The sequence below is a fragment of the Taudactylus pleione genome, unplaced genomic scaffold (genome assembly GCF_031769625.1).
Source record: "Taudactylus pleione unplaced genomic scaffold, aTauple2 ptg000005l, whole genome shotgun sequence".
NCBI lineage: Eukaryota > Metazoa > Chordata > Amphibia > Anura > Myobatrachidae > Taudactylus > Taudactylus pleione.
Window position 1 is genome coordinate 25036842 of NW_028284408.1, and position 24940 is coordinate 25061781.

The 24940-nt window shown below is 43.3% G+C and overlaps 1 protein-coding gene across 1 annotated transcript; it reads right to left on the bottom strand.

Annotated features, from left to right (window-relative positions):
* Positions 1–17155: 17155 nt before the first annotated feature.
* RND1 (Rho family GTPase 1) lies at positions 17156–24690 on the bottom strand. The gene is made up of 5 exons (XM_088479094.1): positions 24495–24690; positions 23170–23257; positions 19079–19188; positions 18473–18607; positions 17156–18074 (listed from the first exon to the last, which is right to left on the bottom strand). Exons 1-5 carry the CDS (start codon positions 24612–24614, stop codon positions 17829–17831), a joined length of 699 nt encoding a protein of 232 aa, XP_088335220.1. The 5' UTR covers positions 24615–24690; the 3' UTR covers positions 17156–17828.
* Positions 24691–24940: the final 250 nt, after the last annotated feature.

Sequence of the window (24940 nt, forward strand, 5' to 3'; positions counted from 1 at the left end):
TTGAAGTAGTGGACACAGCCCCTATGGACAACAGCAGCACAGCGCAGCACAACACTACTCTGCACTACACTACACTACACTACACAGCCCAGCCAGCCCTAACTCCCACCCTCCCTCTTCACTGTGAGAAAATGGCGCCGACGCGGGTACCTTATATAGGATCCAAAACCCGCGAGACCCGGAAGGCGGGATGATGACGTTTTGCCTCGATTTCAGATCCGAGTCAGGCGGGAAAAGTCGAGCCTGACTCGGATCGGGGGGGCTCAGGGGGGTTCGGATTTCAGAAATCCGAACCCGCTCACCCCATATATATATATATATATATATATATATATATATATTTTTTTATTATTATTTTTTTCAGGGTGTGCAGTCTAGGGCCCTTTTCCACATACTTTGCTTAAATCATCAAGCATACAGTGTTACTAAATGCTGGTATGCATGCGATGTTTGACGGGATGCAGCTCATCCAAAAATGCGATGCTTGATGCATCCCGCTCACTACCTTTTAATAATGTATTTGCACAATGTAAGCTCTCACTTGATCACATTTCTTCTACATATACCCATTGTGTATGTAGATGTGGAATGGTGTTAATTCACACTTGCCAACTCTCCCTCATTGTCAGGGAGACTCCCTGAAATAGTAGCAATCTCCCTGTATCCCTGAAGAGTCTGTCAATCTCCCTGATTGCACCTTACCCCCATTATGAAGCTGTTGTATTAAAATAAAAAATAAAAATAAATATATATTAGTATAATTTCCCTGCATTGGTTATAAGGCACAATGATCCCTATGGCTGATACTTTTCAGAAAATACATGTAGTGTGTTTTCATCAACACGTAGATCTTACTAAAGGCCCCCATACATGGTACAATATGCACCTTGCGATGTGACTTGCGATCAGATGGCCGACATATTGGGCGGTCCCCACAAACGGAGCGCCCGATATGCCAGCATCCCCCTCCCCCACCCGCATAGCGCTGCATGGGATCGTACATCGCATTCCCAGATCAACTGAACATGCAGTAAGATCTGGAGGTGCGATGTACGACCCCACGGGAGCGCGTACTGGCCGATATCATAGCCACACACAGAACGATATAGCAGCTATATCGTCCCATTCCGTCGGATCGACTGCATTATCGCACCGTGTATGGGGGCCTTAACTGCTTTGGGTCTCGTTTACATTTGGACATAAATCAGTTTTATTACACGCCTCTCAGATGTAGCAGTACATGATCACTGTAACGCGCACTCATTGGTGGTGTTTTCTCAATCTCCCTGAAATGCTTTTTCAAAAGTAGGCAAGTATGTTTCAATTGCTGGAGGGGGAGGAGCTGGGACTATAGACAAACTAAAAATTGTCACTACTGTCTACCAAATTGTATATATCAACTATTTGTAAGCCAGAATGATGACCGTATGTTAAGCAAGCTCCCTGGTGGATATTAACATTATTTTAATTTTGTTTGTTTTTGTATAGAAAAGTATATGTATAGTGCCCTGAATGGTAAACCCATGCTTATATATAGCGGAGACCAGGGGCCTGATTCAAAGGTGGACACAGTGTCGATTTCAGTCACAAGCGGCCGATTGCTTCAGTCTGCGTATGTGCCACAATGGTTTTGCGACAGCGGTCGTAGTGTGGATTAGAACGCAGTGTGAGTGACAGTGACTGTTTGGGGGAGGTAAAGAGGGAGTGGCGACTAAAATGCAGGTGTATTGCGACTATTTCGGGGTCATGTCACAACCAGCGACTGTGAATTTGTATGCAGTGGTCAAGGCTCCGATGTCTTGCAACAGATATAGGCGTATTTCTAATGGGTGCAGGATGTGCAGTGGACACAGGGACCTGAGACCGGGGGCTCCCCGCACACCCTGCAACCAAAATATACTTACCTTGGTCCATCCTCCTCCTCCTCCTCCCCCGCTGCGCCATCATCCCAGTGACATCTTCAGGAAGATGGCGCTGCACAGTGAAATCAAAGACTCTGGCACTGTGCCAGAGCCTTTCCTCTCTTGTGCGCATGTGCTATCTTCCCTAATATATCACTGGGAAGATGGCGAAGCAGAAGAGGAGGGACCCACTTGCCGGAAAAAGGTAAGATGCGGGGCTGGAGGCCCAGGGGGGGGGGGGCACTGCTTAGAGGTGGGGATTCACTGTACACTGGCCCCCTCGGGTGTTAAAACTCCCCTGGCGAATTACAAACTCAGAAGACCGATATGTGACCGATTGAGGGTCTTTGTACAAAAGCAACGGACTGCAGATGTTGCTAGTGTGCATTATTTGCAAAAAACATGCAATTGCGACCATATTGACAGCAGGCTGCAACAGTAGCATATGCGCCTGGTTAGTCAGTCATGTGTCACAGACACTTACATCCCACTTCTGCCCATGTTTTAGGGCCTGATTCAGAGTTGCTCACACACCTGATGCAGATTTGCCTACCCTCCTGATTCGACCGGGAGCCTCACGATAATCGGGTGCAGCTGCCGGCCCCCCGGAAAGGTAGGCAAGCCTCCCACCAGCCGCCGATCCCCCTGATCCCCCCCCGCGATTAACTTTTAAACCCCCGCGGGGGGGTGGTGACGTGATTCATGCTGAATCGTGTCATTTTGGCCCTGCCCCCTGCTTCACAATGCCTGTATTATCGGCATTGTATAGCGGGGCAAATTGACGCAATCGCGTGACCCTGCCCCCATCACTCCCACAGATGTCAGTCATCTGCCCGCGAACACCCTCTTTTGCCATCCATGCCCCCTTGCCCTGCCGATCTGGCTGCTCCCTCCCAGAAGGAGCAGCCAGAAAGTCGGCAACTATGTCCTGATGGTTTGCATACAACTGATTTTTATTGATAGCTAAGTTGCACTGTTAATCTGGACCTGCATCTTCAGATGTAGGCATCGGATCTGATGCTGCCTGGAGGCGTCTCTTTCCTTCAGATGCCCCCTGTAGCATTAGAATATATGCACACAGCAGCTGCATCACCAACGCGTTTCGATACAAGAGTGCCTTGATATAGATACACACACACATGTATCAAAACGCGTTGCCTGACTTTAAGAAACTACCTTTGGGAATCTGTGGGACCTCACCGTTGGCTGGAGGAGCATACCTGGGATGCCTGAAACACTTTTCCTTTTTCTGCCTTATTTGTCTACTATTCCATCAGGTATACAATTATATTATTATATAATAAGTTTTTGTTCTTTGTTTTATTTTCTATGGAATGTGATGTTTTTAATAAATACAGTATTATGCTTCTCTAAATTTGTCTTTGCATAAACAACTTGATGGAGGAGTAAACGCAGGACTAAAGGGAAAGTATTGATGGATTGGGATTACATCCGCTCCTACATGTGCCTCAGTGTCTACAAATTCATGTAGACCGCTCTATCTGGTAGGCAACTATATAGAGATTTTAAATTAGTTATTCAATGTTGTTGACAGGATTATACTATGAACCTTTTTTATATGCTTGAGTCCTTATCCAGATTCCCTAAATTAATTTCTGGGTCAATTGGAAGGAACGCTACTTACCTGTGAAAAAATTTCTTCAGCACCGCAGGATCTGTATTGGTGATATTGTTTTATTGTTTCAAATTTCTTGCGAGTGTTAGGTGAATTAAAACACTACTACACCAAGAGATTCTATTGGCTGCTTGTATAGAGCTCTATTCAAATGAACCGTTCGCTCTATGCGGTCTGTTCACGCCTCTATGTCTGAACGAGCGAACAAAACTTGCGGTCGTTTTTTGAAAAAATACGCCCCCTGGCCGCTCGCATCCTACGTCATGTCCGCTATTTATTAGATTAATCGAGTACATCGACCAGCGTATGAACTGCTCGCTATTCTTGTGGTTGGTTTTTGCTACCACAATCTTGAGACCAGTTCTGGCTATAAAATAAACCAGTGACGTGGTCAATGACGCTGCTGTATTAATTATGCACACCCTTAAAACGCCCGTTTTGACTTTTAAGCACGCCTGCATTCGGATCTCCACTCCCCGTTTTCAAGCACCTTCCCCAGTTACCACCCACATACGCCTCATTCTGTCACTCAAAATAGCAGGCACTCGCTATTTAGCGAACTAACGAATTTCGGCCGCACTGACTGGTTCGCGCATGCGTATTACGATCCGTACGCATGCGCAGTTGGGAAAAAATCGCTCGGAGCGAACGAGCGGCCACGAACGAGCGGCTCTGAATCAGGCCCTATATTTGTTAAGTATTAGGGGCCTGATTACCAGATTTGAGCTAATGCATTAGCAACTGCGATCTCTCACAGTTCATAATTACTAAAGTATGCTAATGACTTCCAAAGCTTCCCCAAGCATAGGGACGCCCACTACTGCCTTCTCATATCAGTCCGACATGCATCAGCGTAAACATCGAAAAAATTGACACAAATTGGGCAGCCAGGCAGCTTCTGAGTGAAGTCTGACCTGTCTCACACACTGCATTTCTACAGACATGCTGAGTGCTCTCAAGTTGTGAAGGAGATCGCAATGGCTAATTTATTCATGCCCATGAAACAGAGTTTAAATGATCCCGACACACCTGCGTTTACCTAGCCACCCCTCTTTACCTCCCCCAAACGCTGACTACCTGTCACTCACTTTGCGAATGAATCTCCTGTGCGAGCGTAATCGCAAAACAATTGCTGCATGTGCACAGTACACCTTGCACGCATGCACAATGGCTAGAAACCGCTCAATCTGTAAATTTCAGCATTGTGTAAATCTCTGAATAAGGCACTAATGGCTTGATTCAGACCTGGTCGCTAGGCTGCGTTTGCACGTAGCCTGCCGATGTTTGCAAATTGTGCATGCGTATAAGATGCAGTGAGCGTGCACGAACCAGTCCATGCGATCACGAAGCGTTTGTGGGTGGTGACAGGAGGTGGTCGATGGAAACGGGGGTGTGGTGGTGCGAACGCAGGTGTGTCTGTGCGTTGGAATGTCGTTTCATGGGTGTGCATAATTAAGATGCATTCTCAGCATACACGTCACATGGCTGAATTACACACAGCAGCACTCGCAGTGCTTGCAGTAGGGTATGGTCAGCCACAAGTGCTGCATATGGGTCCGATGTTACTCGATGTTACCAATTGTTTAATACACTTCCTGGACATGACGTATGTTACTAAGGGAAAGTGGGTGTCTTGTGGCAGGCTGGTGGGTGTCTAAATACATACCGCGATCGCACGGTAAAACATAGTGGGCATGCTAATGCCTTGCTAGCAATCGCAGATTTGCATACTTTGGTTGCTGATGGCTGCTTAGCGAACGGGTTGAATCAGGCCCTAAGTCTCATAGAGACTGTTGTAGACAATTGCTAGGACTTCTAAGTATGCTATGTGTTTTGAATTACATACATATGTATGATTGTGTGTTAATGCTATTAACGTACATTGGCTGTGGACTACTATTGTTTTATTTAAGCAAGGAAGAAGAGTTCCAGGAAAATAAATGATTTTCTCCTTTTCGAGTGCTATTATCTAACGTGTACAATACTGGTATCCTATCAATGTGTATGCGAGGACTTGCTTACTTACAAGAAGAACAGCTGTAAGCTAAGCAGTACCTAACCTTTCCATTCTTAAGTCTACTCAAGCAGAAGGGATGACTGTAAGGCTTGGGTAGAAGCACTGTTAAACTACCTAGGCAGGAGGAGACCTTAGATACATATGCAATAACACGTTCAAATACCATCAGAGCCAGGGTTACATTTTGGAGGCACTGCTGAGATTGTAGCAACCTTGAGAGCCTTTTACCTCAAGGGTGCCATCAGCCATTCGTAATAATTAAGAGTGCACATCCCAGAATAATCTAACATGTGAAAGAAACAAAGGAATAAGGAAGAGATTAGCCTGAAAGTGCTTGCTGTAATAGCTGCATGAGCAGGAGCCCAAAATAAGAAACAAGGAAGCATGGGGATACCATATTTAAAAGAAGTTAATGTACTGAGCAAACCAGAGAAACAAACTTAAAAAAAACTCAAGGAAGGAAGGACAATAAATAATCTGGATTGTATAAAGCAGGGCTAAATAACTGTTGGGTTCCAGAGAAGAAATAGAAACAGAAAAAGAGCAGGACAGTTAGTTTTGCAAATAATGAGGACAGTAGTGATGAAAGTGTTGTGGAAGAACTAGTTGAATTCACCATGATTGATAAAATGCCAGGAAATATGACAGTTCCCAAACAAATAGACAAGACTAAGGAAGAACTAGAGGCTGCTGCAACTGTTGTGCTAAAAAAAAAACTATAAACAAAAATAAGAAAAAATAAAAACATTGGCTCCAGTTTGGGTACCTAAATACCCAAGGTTCTCTGGAGAAGCAGAAGAGAAAGGAGGAGTGGCATAAATGAGAAGAGATGTTTGTAGGAAGAGATAAAGAGGTGAGAGAAAGGAAAATGGTAGCAATTATGGAACAAATACTTCCAGACTTAAAATGATGCACAGTATATGGCAGGCATAATGCATAGCAAATGTATGATTAAACCATGTTAAATGGTTGAAAAGTGTACATGAAGAAGTATTTTGAAATAGAGAAATTAATAGGGATGAGTTGAAAAGGAAAATTGATGAAGAGCAAATGTTTAATGTTGAACTACAGAAAAAGAGCAAGGAGTTGCAGGAAGAGTTTGATGTGGTCAGGGCCTTAGGGAGGGTGGTGCGGCCGGTGCCTCCGCATAGGGCGGAAGCATCCAAGGCCACCGGCCGCAATCTGCCCGGCTCCGGAGGTCTGTAGAGAGACTTCCTGCAGTGCTGCTTGGCATTCACAGAGTGACGCTGAAGAAGTTCCCCAGCCCTCCACCCACCCCCAGGTGGAAATAGGTAAGCTCTCAGGGGAAGGAGGGGGTGGGGAGAATGCGAGGGACAGCAGTGCAGAACAGGGCGCACTGCCATCCAGATACGACACTTGTATCAATACCTCTTAATCTATATACCCTAAATGTAGCTGTTTAGCGCTACAAGTCGCATAAGAAATAATTGCTTTCCAGACTTATATTGTGGTTCCAAAGCACAAAAGTTCTTATTGCAATAAAATAAAGTTACACGCTTTGATCTAGCACAATTAGCGCAAAAGACAATTAAATACAAAAGGTACAAGCCAATACATACGTGTGCGCACTGGTCCCAGTAAACAGTCGTCTCTCCAGAAGCCTGTGATCATCCAAGAAGAATGTCTGTATACTGTAACCAGTAAGCAGGCTATATACCTTACAGAACAAAGAAACTAGTTAACAGGTTTCCATTGGGTCTTGCTCCTGGACTTTCTGGTACGATGCAGGTCATTGGACAGTTCATACAGCATCACTGGGGGTATGTCCCAGTTCCTCAGATGTTGCTTTGTGTGGTTTTCCCGCTGAAGAACTGGTTTAAACTAGTCAAAAGACACTACATACAGCTTTACATTCTAACCACTAATTTCATATAGTTCATAACTTGCAGATGCATGATGCAATCTCCTTGTCGATAGAACCGGAAATCTGCAAATAAACAGTGATTTAGTATGGTACCAAACATGATATGTCTACTAGCTTATGTACCTTAAATATTGTATCCATTACATTTCACAACATAAGTATTCGCTATTAAAACCTCTAATATTAAGCTTAATGCTTGGGAACCTTTTTATAAGTGATTGCATATTGCGTAAAGTCGCTAGTATGCACTGTGCGTCTATGTGTTTTGTGCTTATCTGTGCTTTGATGAACAGCGCAACTGTGCGTTGTGCGTCTTGTATATTTTATATGTATTATTTAATGCGCCTATAGGTTATGGTAGGACTTTCAACAATATGCGGTAGCAACGCAGACGCACGATGCTAATAATCGCATATAGCATCGCACACAATGGTTTCGTGCTGATGACGCAAGATGACGTCGTCCGGGGCGACACAAAATGGCGTTGCCAGATATTAATTTAACATTTGGTTTCAGCCAATCATCCGGCTTCGACACTGAATGTGGTAGCCAGAGAACTGGAACCCTTACAACAGTAGAATAAATAAAATAGGCTGGAGCAATAACATAATACACTGAGGTACGTCTGCTGTGGGGGCTAGACTACAGAAGGAGGGCAGGGCAGAAGCCAAATCATCAGTCCTGTCCCTACATTCCACTGACAGGAGTTATTAGGAGTATTTAGGAGAAGCCAGCAGTCTAGGAGAGGACTAACCTCAGCGCTGCAGCAGCAGATCCAATTCCTGACTGGACTACCAATGCAAGTCACAACGGAGTGGTGAGGGAGCTGGATGCATAGAGTGGGCAGAGAGTGGCTGCCTTGTAGGAATGGGATGTATCATCAAAACCATTGGTCACATGGTTTTGATGGCCAATGTTTAACCTTGCTGAGGATCCAATGTTACCTCAACATCGCTAGGTTTCTCCTCCGATATTTCCCATATGTTTTTTTTTTTTTGGTGACACTGTGTGGCTGTACGTGTCATGCCTTGGGCTTCCAGCTGGCTCACTCCGTGTTTGTGTCTGTTGGGGGTGATGGCTGACAGAGTGAAAGACACTCTGATCAGCCAATCAGCAGCAGCCCATAGGACAGCCCCACCCCCAGCTCATTGCCATTGGTGCTGCTCTTAGTCACTGGTTGTTGAGCTGGGCTGGCTGTTGTGTGTGTGCTGGTGGTTGACAGAGTGAAAGATACTCTGGATGGCTAATCAGCAGCAGCACACAGGAGGGGGGTTGGATGTGCAGGCTGGCTGGCAGCTATCTATTGGTAATTAAGCAGTAAGTGACAGTGTCAGTAACTCACTGAGTGTGAGTATATGTATTATAAGGGCACAATTATAAGTGCCCTTATATTAAGGCTGAATCGAAAATAATGGAAATCTCCATAGAGAATTCCGGAGGGGGGGCATGGTGTTTTAGGGGCTACACCTCAAAAGCTATTGAAGGTACTGATCTGAAATTTGGCATTGATGGGTAGAACTGTCTCTCGGTACTGCATGTCAAATTTCAGGGCGCATAATAAAAATGAGGATTTGGGAACAATCTAAAGTTCCAACTGTCAGTTTTTTCTGACACTCTCAATTAGGACCACTTTTTTGCTGTTCTCTATAGGGGATTTTTGGGAAGGCATAACTCAGGGTAGGGGGCGAATTTACACTTGGGGTTTGTTTTATTAGGTAGCTATTATTCCAGGGTAGGGCCTTTTGGGGTTCAGGTAATTGAGAAAGTTACAGGTTTTAAACTATTACTTCACAATTGCACAATTACAGAGATAGGAGGATTCAATTCCTTGCGAAGCCTCAGTAGGAGCCTCCAGCAGTTGTACTCACTGTAGCTTCACCTGGGTGCAACAAGATGGCTGCCTTTAGCAGGCGTTAGCGATGGAGCGACCCGGCAGCTGACAGGCTGCCCACTAGCTCAAGATCCCGAAGCCCTGGTGGGTTGGTGCTCGCAAAGCGAAGACGCCGAAGCCCTGGCGGGTTGGCACCAAACAGACGAAGACACCGAAGCCCTGGTGGGTTGGCACCCGACAGGCGAAGACACCGAAGCCCTGGTGGGTTGGCACCCGACAGGCGAAGATGCCAGAAGTCCTAGTGGGCAGTGGTCATGAAAAAGAGCAGACACAGGCTGCCGCCCACTAGGTGAAGATGCCAAAACCCTGGCAGGTTGGCGCCCACCAAGCAAAGATGCAGAAGTCCCAGTGGGCGGCGGCCATGAAAAAGGGCTGACACAGGCTTCCCCCTACTAGGTGAAGACGCTGAAGCCCTGGCGGGTTGGTGACCGCCTGGTGAAGACGCCAAAGCCCTTAACTCCTTACAGGTTCATGGGTTTACTGCCAATCCCAAGAAATGTGCCATTGGTATGACAGAGGTTAAGTACCTTGGGTATGTGGTTGGCGTTATATCCTGATTAAACCTTGGTACAATCCTGCCTATACCTTCTAAAATCCTGCCTATACCTTCTAGAATTGTCGCAATTTAGCATAATGAGTCACACAGTAAATAAATGCCTTCAGACTTGTGTTTCCAAAGCACAAAAAGTTACTTTTCAACATAAAAACAGATGGTTACACGCTGTGATCTAAAGACAATTAGCGCAAGTAAATCATACAGACCCAAGGTACAGTTGTTATATATACGCACACGCTCTGGCCCAGATACCGGCATCAGCAAGAAACCTCCGTCAACAGCATCAGCAAGAAGACTCCCGACTGGGGTCAGAGAGAGCACATATATACCCTTGCACGGATTTGGAAATACAATAGATAAGTTTGGCATGATTCCATTGGTTCTTCTTAAAGGTGACTTGGTTACAGGATCGTTTATGGGACAATTTCAAATGGACACAACGGCCTCCAACCGCCCTTTGTATCCTTTTTCCCCCTGCATGCAAATCTAAGCTGCTAACATTACAGAGTACATTTTTAATGTTTTAACTCTCTACAGTCCATAGTTTGCAGACGCAGGTTCCGATCTTCTCACCGATGGTACCGGAAATCTGTGGAGACACAGTGGATCAGTACAACACCAGACACGGTCTGCTTACCATGTACTAAACCTTAGATATCAAATGACCTTTATTACACAACATTAATAATCACTGAATAAACCTTGAATATTACACTTTAATACTAGGGAACCTTTCATGTAATTTGTGTATGTGTAAGTGTAAGAGAATATTGCATAAAGATGCTAATATGCGTGGTGCGTTTATTTGTAGAGTGAAACAGCGCAACTGTGCATAATGTGCGGTGTTTATGCATGTGAGTCTGTGTGTGTGTGTTTTATGCATGTAAGTCTATTTATGATGGATTTAATATATGTATGTGTATATATATATATATATATATATTCTATCCCTTACTAACATATTTTTAAATCTATAATGCAAGGTGTTACAAACAGCTAGGTTCACTTTCAAGCAGGGTGGGGACCCCAGCTGATTGTCGTTGCCACTGCGTCTGGTAAGCAAAACCTCTCACCATTGTTAACTCAGACAAATTCAATTGTGCATATCAATGTCTGGGTTATATTTCAATTGCCACAGCCATACTTGTCTATATACAGGGCTTCCCAATTTATATGTAAAACACTCACAGTATCCTGGTGTATTGTTTTTTAATAACTTTTCTCAGACATGTATACAGAAGCTGTTTCTTGTTACTAACTAAACCCTGCATGAATATTGTGTTTGTCAGTGTGAGAGTGTTGTATATTATTCACTATTTAGTGTTGTGCGAATATGTGGATACGTGCACACGCAATGTTACATCGTGGATTGTACCAACATAAATCGGGCAGCGGACGACCAAATCATCCGATAACAGTTGAAGTGCGGTCGCATGCAATCATTCGACTTCGACATTTGCCATGGGCTGGTAAAGCCTCAGTTGAGTAAAGTGGAGGCTGTATCTTCATGGCTCAAACCAGAGAAGAAAACACAGCTGAGAACCTTTTAAGGGTTAGTGGGCTACTATCGTAAATTTATTCATGACTTTGCGACCAGAGCACATCCACTAACCGACTGTTTGAGGGTAAAAAAAAGTCCAGATAAGATAGTCTGGACTGATGCTGCTGAAGCAGCTTGGAAAGATTTAAAAGGAGCCTTGGTTTCCGCTCCCGTGCTGCAGACTCCAGACTTAAAAAAAAAAGTTTATCCTTCAAGTTGATGCCTCCAGAACAGGGTTGGGAGCAGTATTGTCCCAAAAGGTAGAAGGAGAGGAGAGACCAATTCTGTACCTGAGCTGTAAAATGTTACCATGGGACAAGAGGTATGTGACAGCAAAACAGGAGTGTCTTGCAATTAAGTGGGCCATCGAGTCCCTGCGATACTACCTGTTGGTAACAGATCATGCACCTCTTCAATGGATGCATACCAACAAAGAGGTAAATGCTAGGGTGACTCATTGGTTAATGGTATTACAGTAATTTCAGTTTAAAGTACAACATAGGTCTGGAAAACTGCAAGGTAATGCTGATGCCCTGTCTCGAAAGTACACCCCACAGATTTTTCCAGAGAGGCCCCTGGTGAAGCTAGTGGAGGGGCAGAGTAGGAAAAGAAGAGGCGGTTCACAAGTACAGGCCCAAAGCAGGATGGGCGAACAGGTGGGCTTGCTTGGGAAATTGTCAGCTTCAACAAGAGGGTTGAAGCTTAGGGTGAGGGTATGCGGCAGGGAGGCCACGGTGCCACAAGACAGAGGCAATACTCCCCTACTTGATTATCTGGGTGTAGGCTGGTTGTCAGCTCCAGTCCAGGTTTTGCAGTGTGCTGGGGTTCCTAACCAAGCTATCAACACCACCTGTGAGCTTGGCTTAAGGCTTTGCTGGAAGCAGAGCATAGTGCTCCTGACACCAGACAAGCTGGTGGTGGTGGTTAGCATTAGGGTGTCAGGAACTGGAAGGACCACAGATCTTATGCATGCTGTCTGTAAGCCAGAGTCGCAAACCGGGTACTGTTACTGCTTCATCTTGTATGATGTTTGTGACCAATGGTAATACCAGACCTGATGCTAGTTGTGCAATGGCTGCTAAGCTGAAGTGAATAAACAATCCACTGTTTTTCCCTACTGCTGGCCGTGATTCTTCCCGCCTTGTGATAATAGATAATCAGAATAGTGGTACTTCAACTTCCTTATCCAGTATTAACCTATCTCTGATAAAGGATACTAAATTGACAAGTACCCAGATTGCAATACAAGCCTCCCCTCCCCGACCTAACTACAAGCCAATATACCATATAATTGTGGCTGTATAGGGGTGTTAGTATACTGTTCCAATAGCGACAGTATTGTTGCTTAGTGAGTGAATGTTTCTGTTCCAGAATTACTAATACTATATTTAACATTGGAGAGTCTTGGGTAGTAGGTAATATAAGCCCAAAGGAAGTGTTATTTCCCATTCTTGTCTTTACTCTATGCTCCTATTTGTATTTTGTTTTTTCTTATTCTTCTCTAGAGAAGCCAATGGTAATCTAATCTAAGTCATTACTTGAACTAACAACAGGAATTATACACATATATAACTGCACTCAATAGGGAATACCACTAACTAGAGAAAGGGACTATTCAGCATAGCTAGGGATAAGTAAAGCAATACAACGGTGTTGTGAGATATACTCCAGCTACTATTGTATTTACCTATACATATGTTATTCAAGCACATTTTTTATATTCTATTTTGCATTTCAGTCAAACTGATACATTAGGAATTTATGGGACGGTTTTTTAAAATTTGAAGTGCAAAGAACAAGAGCAAATGGTAGACAAAAGGACACCTTCACACATAAATACGTAGCCAGTGTGGTCTTTGGGCCTGATTCAGAGCCGGACGCTATTTGCGCTCGCTCATTCAGAAAAAGGGGCCGGCTATTTAAATTGAGCGCTCGCTCTTTGCGGCCTGTTGACGCCTCTATGTCTGAGCGAGCGAACGAAACATGCGCTCGCTACTTTGTAAAGACGCCCCGTGGCCGCTCGCATCCTACGTCATCTCCGCTATTTATTTGATTAATCGAATACATCGAAAGGCGTCTGAACTGCTCGCAGTGCTTGTGGTAGGATTTTCCTACCGCAATCATGCGAACAGTTCAGGATAAGAAACAACCAAGTGACGTGGTCGATGACGCTGCTTTGTTAATTATGCACACCCTTAAAACGCCCGTTTTGACCGTTTGGCACGCCTGCGTTCGGCTCACCACTCCCCGTTTTCAAGCACCTTCCCCTGTTACCACCCACAAACGCCTCATCCTGTCACTCAAATTAGCAGGCACTCGCTATTTTGCGAGCGCTCGATTTCCAACCACAATGACTGGTTGGCGCATGCGCATTACGACCCATACGCATGCGCAGATGTGCGAACATCGCTCGGAGCGGGCGCTTACGAGCGGCTCTGTATCAGGCCCTCTGCTCCTAAGATTACGCAGAGGAATTAAATTAATCTCTCAGTACAGAAAATTAGTTTGTATAAAGACATTTATCAAAGGTCAAAATTGGTTGAAGACTGGGCCTGATTCAGAGCCGCTCATAAACGGGCGCTCGTTCGCTCCGAGCGATGGTCGCACATCTGCGCATGCGTATGGGTCGTAATGTGCATGCGCCAACCAGTCATTGCGGTTGGAAATCGTGCGCTCGCAAAACAGCGAGGGCCTGCTAATTTGCGCGACAGAATGAGGCGTTTGTGGGTGGTAACAGGGGAAGGTGCTTGAAAACAGGGAGTGGAGATCCGAACGCAAGCGTGCCAAACGGTCAAAACGGGCGTTTAATGGGTGTGCATAATTAACAAAGCAGTGTCATCGACCCCGTCACTTGGTTGTCTTTTAGCCTGAACTGCTCGCAGTGATTGCGGGAAGTAAAACCTACCACAAGCACTGCGAGCAGTTCAGACGCCTTTCGATGTACTCAATTAATCTAATAAATAGCGGAGATTACGTATTATGCGAACGGCCAGGGGGCGTCTTTACAAAATAGCGAGCGCATGTTTCGTTCGCTCGCTCAGACATAGAGGCGTGAGACCGCAAAGAGCGAGCACTCAATCTAAATAGCCGGCCCCTTTTTCTGAACGACCGCTCGCAAATAGCGTCCGGCTCTGAATCAGGCCCACTGTCCGCAATATTATGACAATACAGTGATTGTCAGTTTTATGACGTATTCTGCCACAATAACAGTTTGTAACATTTATTACAGCCGTGTTGCTGCTAGGTGTGAAAGGGGCAAGGGTTGGATTCCCAGGTCTAGTGACCCAGCAATCCAACCCGGGTAGCTTGCAGGGTTTAACATTGCAACAACCCATGTAACCCTGCAGTGTAAACAGGTCATCCAGGTCCCGTTTATACCATGGGGACTTCTTGGTTTTTCTGCGCTTGGAGATGTCCTCGTCACGCGCCACTGCACCCAAATAACCTGGGTCGGTGTTGCGGTCTAAAGGGGTAAGTTTCTGACCTGACCCGGTTTGGAACCTTGTTCCAAATACCAGGTCAGACCCGGGAATTTAGTGTAAAAGGGGTAGCAGTTACGAGGTGGGGGTCTCCATGGCTCGGACTAGTTTTTCTAGTTCATCCTATAAATGCTTGGTCGATTTGAGATCTGAGGAATTGAGGGAATTCACTTATCTCTGTCATATTCCTCAAACTATTTTTTCAGTGCGGCAGTTTGCAGTTTCCTTGCTGAAAGGCCACTGCCGCCATGAAGGGATGCACCTGATCTACAGCAATGTTTAGGTAGGTGGTACATGTCAAGGTAACAGCTATATAAAAGCCAGGTTCCAAGGTTTCCCAGCAGAACATTGCACGGAGCATCACACTGCCAACGCTGGTTTGCCTTCTTCCCATAGTGTATCCTGGTGCCATCTCTTCACCAGGCACACGCACCCGGCCATCCACATTATGTAAAAGAAAATGAGATTCATCAGACCAGGCCACTTTCTTTCAGTGCTCCATCTCTGACACTCATGTGCCCATTGTAGACTCTTTCTTTGGTGGCATTACTATATCTAGGCACCCCAAATTTCAAGCACAGTGACTGAAATGGATTTAGGAATCTTTACTGATCAATTGATGATGTGTGCATGTGTAATAAAAAGCCATATCACTTGTATCTTTAGATTATGTGCCTGGTAAGAGTAACTAAAGGGCATTTACCATTCAGCACTTTCAAAGCTGCTGCATTTTCAGCAACTGTATTTAAGGCAGAAAATTAAATACAAAACACCCTGTTTTTGTATCCATTAGTGTCCTTTTAAATCCAGCCCACAAATAAGCAACGGCATAGCAACTGGGCAGTGCATAGTAACCCTCCAGATTAGGCAATGCAACTCAAATATACAGTTAAACTTAACTTTTGTGCTGAGTTACTGTAAATATTTTTACCAGTATGGAAAATTCTTGTTAACTGTAGCAACAAAATTCTTAAGATTCCTTTGCAAGAGGAATTCTGTCTAATTTTCAGAATAACTCCTTTGAAGTAACTATAAAAAGGTCACAAGTTGCATATACAATCTTGTGTCTTTGAAGTTACGGCAAGTATAGATTTAGCAGTTTTTTTTCCTTTTAGATTATAAAAAATAAAAAAAAGCTGCTGTTAACTGAAATTCTAGCACTAGGATAGTGTAGTCACACAGAAAATAAATATATTACATTACTGGAAAACAGGTCGGGTCACAAGAAAACCTTAGACAATTTTACAGCCACCATGGTTTAGAGGATTCCTGAAGCTCTGTACCCTGGTGCTTCCTGTGCCATTCTATATATGGACTATATACAGTTATTTAATAGGCAACTGTAGCTCACAAGGTGGGGGATTTAAATGCCATGCAAGTTTGTCGGACTTCCTTAAGTAAATTTTATACAATTAAAATTCAGTTATCCGGTGTAATAGCATTTTATCTTAGATTATAAATATAGGGGAAGAGACCATGCTATACATTTACAATATTGTGTTTCTGTTATTTAAAGTTTTAACTATAGGTTAAATATACATTGGATCTTTAAGTCAGGCTGCAAAAGTGTGGTAACAGACTTTGCACCAAGTCATTAACATTCAGTTGGCTCACTCCCCAAGATTATCCAGTTTGTCTATACTGGCCTTCTCTTCTGGCCAGTTAGGCTGGGTACACACCTGAACGATATAGGCCCGATTTGGCTAAATTGGAACGACAAATCAGGCATATTGTGTAGTGTGTATGCCCAATTTGCGTGCTCCTGCGGTCGCATGCAATATTGTGATTGGATGTGCTGTACAGTCAATTCAGTCACACAATATCGCATGCGAGTCTGTACATATTAATGAAACACGGAACAGTGATTGTTCCATCGTTCATTAAATCTTTTAAGTGTGTACCTGCAATCATGCGATGTCCAGGGTGAAGGCATATCGCACTGAACATCGGCACAATTGCTGGTCGTTTAGGTGTGTGGATTGTATTAGTAGAAAGGTAACAGGAGTAATATGCAATAAAAGCCAGCAGTCTGAGGTTAATGCATGTCGTAATTTGAGCTGTAACACACAGGAATGCAGTTCCAGAACTTGTTTTGTCCTCAGTCTTAAAGGTTTAAACAATGTCCTCCCAACTTTTTTTTTTTTTTATTAAGCTCCATTTTATTTACACATTATGCACTGGATTTATGTATTTTTCATTAATCACTCAATGCAATTGAAGAATTGTAATATTAAGCAGTATTATGAACTAAAAATCGGTATATGCCTCTTGCCTTGATAGGACTAACACTGCAGTAAAGCTTTGGGGTTCATGTATGGGTACTATTGAGGATTTTGCAATATGAATACTTACTGCAATAAATTGTGTTGATGTTCACACAAGGTTGTTCCAAAATAAACAAGTCATAGTTTCTTTTCTCCCATATATTTTCAATAAATAAAATGAGTGTCACATATCAAGCACATACAAGTTTACAGTTGATTAAAATAAAAAATAAAAAGTTTATAGTCCTCACAGCGCAGGGAAGAAAACCACTTTAACCAGCAGTTTCACCAACAGCTGCTACCTATACAATAATGTACAGGCACAAGTACCACAGGGTTAACACTGTAATGATAATGCTTCTGGCAAGTCCAGGGAGTACCCAAGGAAGGGAAGGGATAATTCTATTAAAATCAGCTTTTTATTCTAGTGGTCTTGAAAAGCTCCATAACACCATATGGTTTTACATTGTCCTTCATGTGCAAATATTTTCAGCTCTTCTCTCACCAAGCCTCTGTGTGCCAGCTCAGCCCCTGGGGGTGAGGTTACTGCTCTCAGGAGCTTCACCCCCGGGCCTGGCGTTCTCTGCCAGTGATAAAGAACGCTGGGGAATACCCAAAGTCTGATACAAGTGTCCGTGTGTCATGCCAGCTGTACGACCCTACATCAGACAACAGCTCTTGGCCTTTTCTTTCTTGAAAGTGGAAGAAATTAATTCAGATCGGCTGGGCAAATTTAAAAGTCTCTTAGATAGGCTCCGGACAGGACTTCTACGATTTGGGGGGGAAGGTTTGGACAGACACACAATTGAAGCAGAACGAAATATGCTGTGTACACTTTTTTCTGATGTGAAAGCTGAACACTCGAGGTAGCTCTCTGCTCCTAGCTGTTTGGCAGCTGCACAGCCCTGGAATTAAAGAGAAAGCCATGATAAAGATTCCAGAACATCTAGTAATACATTTAAACTACAATTTGTGTATTTGGAAAATATACAAAGCCTTCGCTATACACAACGGAAAGCTACTGTACAGGAAATTAAATATAAGGGAAGAACATAAAAATGTGTAGCAGCTTTGCATGTTGATACTATGTGGACCCATGACCTAAATACATTCCACTGTAAGGAGACTGTACATTGTTGACATACACAGAAAGACACTTTCATATAATTAGAGAATATAATGCAATGAAATATGCATTTTGTACATATGAAATGGGACAGAAAGATTGGTTTTACAGTGGATAATCTACTGCATATGTAAGGAATAGTAGCAACTGGGTTGCATATTAAAATAGTGCACAAACCTGTTCATAAGACACAGGTGTCTGTTTCTGGTTGGATAGCTCCATGATCGTGCTGAGGTCAGTCCGCAGGTCTATTTTGCAGCCAATCAAGATTATTCTTGTGCTAGGGCAGTAGTCCATGACCTCGGTCTTCCACTGCAAGTAAAAAAAGGATCAGAGTCCATACAAATATAGCATCTCCAAAGGCATTCTAGTCATCTGCGTACCAGTAAGGATTTTCCTAACTCCAGTCTAGATAATACAATGTAAAACTTTGGTATCTTTAAAAGCAGACAATTTGCTCTAGAAACTGCAGGCATACTCTGAAGAAATTTACGCAGTTTGTGCAGCTCTAACAAGACTTCTAGGGGGAGATTTAAACCATCTAAAGACAACAAGTGGAGGTTTTGGCCATAAGTACCAATCAGATTCTAGCCATCATTTTATATAATTTAATAGTAAATCAGATTTCAGCTATAATTTGGCTATGAGCAACACTGCCACTTGTCCTTTTTAAAAGGTTTGATAACTACCACCTATTATCATAACATAATATAAATTTATTTCTAGTAAGAACCATATAAGCATCATTCAAACTGATCATAAGGGAAAATGGAATTAACTCACCTTCTTTAAAGCACTATCTAGACTTTCTGGCCGGCTGACATCAAAGCAGAGCAGCACTGCATCAGAGTCACTGTAGCAGAGGGGCCTCACATTGTCATAATATGGAGAACCTAGCAATGGAGACAAGACAACAACAGGTGTTAAGGTCAAGCAAAGTAACACTTATAGCTAGTCATCCAAAATACAGTTGGGAATGGAACGGACCATAGTACATAAACCCAACCCTTTCCCTGGCTAGCTTCTGACAACCATGTGAGCTCTCAATATAAAGGAGATAATACTGTGGGAGATGTATCAAACCTTGGAGAGAGATTAAGTGGAGATAACGCACCAACCAATCAGCTCCTAATGGTCACTTTACAGGCTGTGTTTGAAAAATGACAGTTAGGAGCAGATTGGCTGGTACATTATCTCTCTCCAAAGCTTAGTACATCTACCCCACTGTATCTTGATTTGTAATGACCAGCTCAAGAAATGAACTGGTCCGTAGCCCAATAACAGCAATCCCAATAGCAAATTCATAGCACAGTAGCGACAGCATTAAATGCTGGCCACATACATGACATTGAATATTATAGATAGGACCCTGCGACACAATGTAAGTTTCTAGTGAAAACATTCTCAGGAGATCAACATTATTTTACCAGCTATAATAAATGTCAGGTTAGCAAATAAATGTTTACAAGTAAACTTGCTTTTTAAAGAATGCATAGTTTGAGTCTGTAATGGAGAAAAGCCCAGTTTATAGGATATACTGATTACCTACTTACAGTGGTGGAAGACAGCTTGTTTACTAAATCAATATACATAAGAATTGACTCGCTAGGAACTAGTGAAAACATAGGCGCCCAACACTGCAATACCAGCTTGTAGTTTATTTATAGGCCACAAGACAGTCGCTGCCTCTGTGAATGACAGGTAGCCTTTTAATTAATTGTACACATTGGTCACTGAACAATGTTTTTGATCCAATAAATACAAGCGATTCAGACTATTGGACGTATCCAGGTCACACAACGGTGTCCTTATGAAGGACATACAAGAGTCTCTTTTAAAAACCTCCAACAATGAAGTGGTTGCACACAGTCACTCACATGATGCAGCACAACTTCAGAGACCATTTGGTCAATCAGACCCTGAACATGTGTTCTAGCACTGCACCATGCATTCCCCTAGGAGGCCATTATCTGCTATGCCCTTATGTGAACACATCCTCTGTGCTATAAGAGGTCTGGGACATCACATCAGTTTAACGACTGCCTCAGAGAGCCAGCGATCATGTCCGGGCAGAGCATGTCACTAGAGTCACACGCACAAGTGTACTCTTTTATTTTAAAGCCTCAGGGAGAGATTTAATAAAGCTTGGAGAGAGATAAAATTGGAGATAAATAGCACCAACCAATCAGCTCCTAACTGTCACTTTACAGGCTGTATTTGAAAAATGACAGTTAGGAGCTGCTTGGTTGGTGCTATTTGGTTGGTTTATCTCCAATTTTATCTCTCTCCAAGCTTTATTAAATCTCCCCCTCAATGTTGAGAGGCCTGGGGTAGTTTATAAGAGTGGAAAATAAATGCAGTTCTTTTGTGGGTATGTCGCCCAGACAGCACCCCTCAGGCACACAGGGCAAGGAAGCTGCAAGCCTTAAGGTTTCCCCACTTCACCCTCCCTTTCAGGTTTCAGCTCAGCAGCTTCGTGCTTAGAATAGCAAATACCCCCTCCCTGACTAGGAGAACAGTTTCCATAGCAACAAGACCAGACCAATCATGTTAGGGACAGGAGGCTGCAGAATATCAAGACATTAAGTATAAAAATATGTACAAACAGGAGTTCAACTAGTTAAAAAGGTGTATTCAGCACTGCAGTGGCCTCAGTGTATAAAGGGGATCACATGCTTCAGAGGCATTAATCTTAGGAACGATGCCAAAATTAGTTACAGACCTAGAGGACATATGGTATCTCAAACACTAAGAGCTACCTACAAAAGCCCCAAATGAATAGGGTGAAACCTCAAGTCAAATACAACATGCAGCTTTTATGCATACACAGTAGGAAAGAAGTTCACCTTGGGATTTATACAGCTTGAGATTAAAGATCATGCTTTGGGGTATTTGTTATGATTTAATAACAAATCAAAGGTAATTTTACTTAGTTATCCTGCCTTAAAAAATAAAAATACAAAAAGAAAAGCCACCAGTTATCCATCCAGTGTCCAGCTGGCTACCTGGGATGCTAGAGTACTGCTCAAGGACTGGCTGGTGCCTGCTGCATCCTTTCCCCTGGGGCTTTTAGAGAGCTGCGTAGCTGAATGTGCAAGTCTGAGCCACACACTGCCTTCCAGATTCTCACCACTGATCTGCAGCATCCACTAGACTGGCTGTGCATAGCAAGTAGCCAGCTACAATCACCAAGTGCCAGCACTGCACCTCCAGAGGGAAGTCAAAACCAGCAGCGGAGGGCACCACATTAGTCAGATATTTACGATTAAATCAAGATCTTTATTCTAATTAAACAAATGAAATTTTACAAAACTGCTAACCCAGGAAAAGTTTGACTTTTTAGAAGTGTTTTTCCACTATTTGCTTTGGAAAAGATTACATTGTAGCATTCACCACCCTCAACAGCAGAAAACTGCTCAGGTTTGTGAAGCTCAATTTCAATTTATATGGTACAGATCAGATGCAAAAACAGTGGCTACCAGGCAGAGGAGTATTAATCATTTAAATCATGTGGGATAATGGGTCAGTTTTGTTAGTATCTGCAAGGTAAACAACTATTTAGGGTATTATTTTGGGCATGGATGCAACTATTTAACAGTCAAAAGCACATTTAAAGAAAACCAGGGAATTCGATTAAGGGAAGTAATGTTTGCAAACACTGTATAATGTTACTGCATATACAGTCAACAAGCTCTTTCTTAGAAAAACAAAAGTTATATTGCATTGGAAACATCCCAGTGTCTGTACAGCAGGAAGTAGGGGTAAGCAGTGTAATTAGATTGGTGTTTTGAGAACAACTTTTAGAAACTAATGAGGTATTCAAGCTTCCAATTAACAGTTGCAACAGCAAGTTCCTTTTAAGAGTGGAAATGGCCAATAGGTGTTGACCACCAATGTTTCTCATCACAGTTTGTCCTCAGGGGAGTTTCAGGCCTGAAAGACTAGCTAAATATCTCCCAGCAGGAAGCACAATAAACCTTTGATTACAACTTTCTTCTGTTAGAACAATTGAAGAGGAATGTTTTAAACCTATAGTCTATTCCCACCCAAAATTGTTTGATAGCATTTCCCACTCCCTCCAGCTGTACTGAAAGGTTTACTTTACACATGAACAGTGCATATAAAACAATGAAAATAATTTGTATAGTAATTTTGACATGTCTGGGCCAAACTCCAATACAGTTCTCTACAGTTAGACTTGGGCATAGAAGAAAGGCACAGTCTGTATTCCAGAACAGATGCAATTTCAATGCACAGTGCTGTCCATTTTGCTGTACACCTTACTCAGCAGTACAGTGAAAGGTTATACAGTTCAAAAGGAGATTTGTCATAATTAAGAAGCAAAGACTACAATAGGGAACACCATTAAACTACGAAGCACATGATCTATTAATGGCATGAACCATTCTTGCACACACACTAAAATTTATATATATATATATATATATATATATATATATAGTGTTCTGTATCATTTAGCACAGGCACAGATGAGCAGATTCAGGACTTCAGATGGAGCAAGAAAATAAAATTCTCTAAAAAACACTGCAGACAGAGGGTCGTTCATCCTATATCTGCTGTAAATAGTGGGTTAAACAGTTATGCTAGAATAGCAACACAACCCCACATTTTGGTTTGACCTGCATTGAATGTACAGGAGACAGGTCAGGTATGGGGTCCCATTAGGCCAGCGTTTGCCGTATTTATGAAGGGCATTTATCAAGTTTCATTCCGTCTGGAACATGACAAGACCTAAATGAGGCCTTGTAGTATATATAATTTTTTTGCACTAACAAAATTAAACACATGACCCATTAACGTTTCTCTGTCGAGGTAAAGAACAAGCTACACATATTGTCTCATTGAATACATACCCGATGTGTCCCAAAGGCTGAGCTCTACGCGATTATCCTCTGTTTCCAGGCTAGCTGTGTAGTTTTCAAAAACTGTAGGTACATAGGTCTAGAAACAAGAGACACATATAGCTTACTGACAACACTGCAGCCAACAAATATTTTAATGCAACATAACAATGCTAGGACACAATTGTAGCCAAAACAAGCACAGCCGTTTGACACCTACGCAACACAATGGAACTGCGGGCAATACAGCTCACTGACACAGCACTGCAGCCAACGCAAGCACACGTGTCTCAATGGCATCACTGCAACATACAGATATTGATACGCAAGGCAAATGCACCACACAATAAGACAATCCAGACAGGCAAGACAAAGGAGAGAAACCAGAATCAGACTTAGAAACTCTGAAAATAAGAGCCAAACATTCTACTTAATCACAGCCAACTACAGTACAAAACTGACAGATTAGTCTACAGTATTGCTCATTTGTTCTAGCCCTCAAATGCAGTTACTAAAATAAATTGCTACGTGACTAAAATATACCTTGGGACCTGTAAACATTCCCAAGGACAGGTAAACAATGCATTGTTAATATGACTAGGGGGGGATGTATGAGAGTTATGCTAAGTTACTATCCTGGGTGGAAAATTGAGTCTGACCATTTGCTGTCTGCACCATTATTATAAAACATTTTTAAAGACTGTTTAAATAATAATAGTACAGCTATAAATAAAAGAGCAATAGGTATTGTAGCCCTTTTTAATTATATAATGCATGCACTAAGTAATAGAATGTAGGATGTCTAGCTTAGCTAATTACATCCATCAAGTTCAGTTTAAATCACTAGCACAAGTCTTGTGGGCACCAATAATCAGTCTCATAGACAAGACCTTCTAGGTGTAAGTAGTCACAGCCAGTATGTGCCCCACGGTACCCGGCATATAATGGTTACACCCAGGTCACCTGTGACAGTTATTATCCAGCGTTACAGACTGGCGATAACAGGGCTGCTCCGTGCCAGCACAGCCAGCAATAGTGTATCCCGGGTGGGGGCAGGCAGAGTTATATAGGGGCCTGGGAACAGGATGGTGCAGTCACAGCCGAGTGCACACAGGCATCCCAGCAATGCAACACGCTACAGGGGACACTGGGCACCGGGCTTTCATGGCGCTAAGCACAAAGCACTAGGGAGGGAACCCGGGGCACGGGCATAGCAGGCAAAGGTTACTAATGGTCGCCCCCATGGCTGACAACGCACATGGCACCAATACGTCGGGTATTCAGCACCCCACAGAGCTGCCTCCTATGGCCGAATGTGATCCTCATTGGTCGCTCACCTCTGGGTAACAATCCTTCGCCAACACTTGTAACATCGCCGTCTTCCCACAATGGACGTCTCCCACTAGCACCAGCTTGCATCTGACTACTGCAGGCTGGGGACTCCTCTTTTCCTTCATGGCGTTAGGGCAATAACTCGGGACAAGGAACTTATAAGTAATTTTCCAGGTAGCAACAGACAGACTCAGCGCAGTAACTGAATGTAATGTATGACTCCAGCATGCGTTATATATATATATATGAACCCCCCAGCAAATGACGAGGCAAGAGCTCAGTGACCCGAGCCAATCAGTGTCTGGCATTGTGAGACGCCCCGCCCCTGTTTTGCATGCCTCCTGGAAAGATGAGATTCCGCAGTCCGCCTTCCAGCAGGGAGAGACCTATGTGTATGTGTGTGGCAATGTGCGGTGTCACGGGCTGTCTGCTGCTGCAGAGCCTGGCGGCG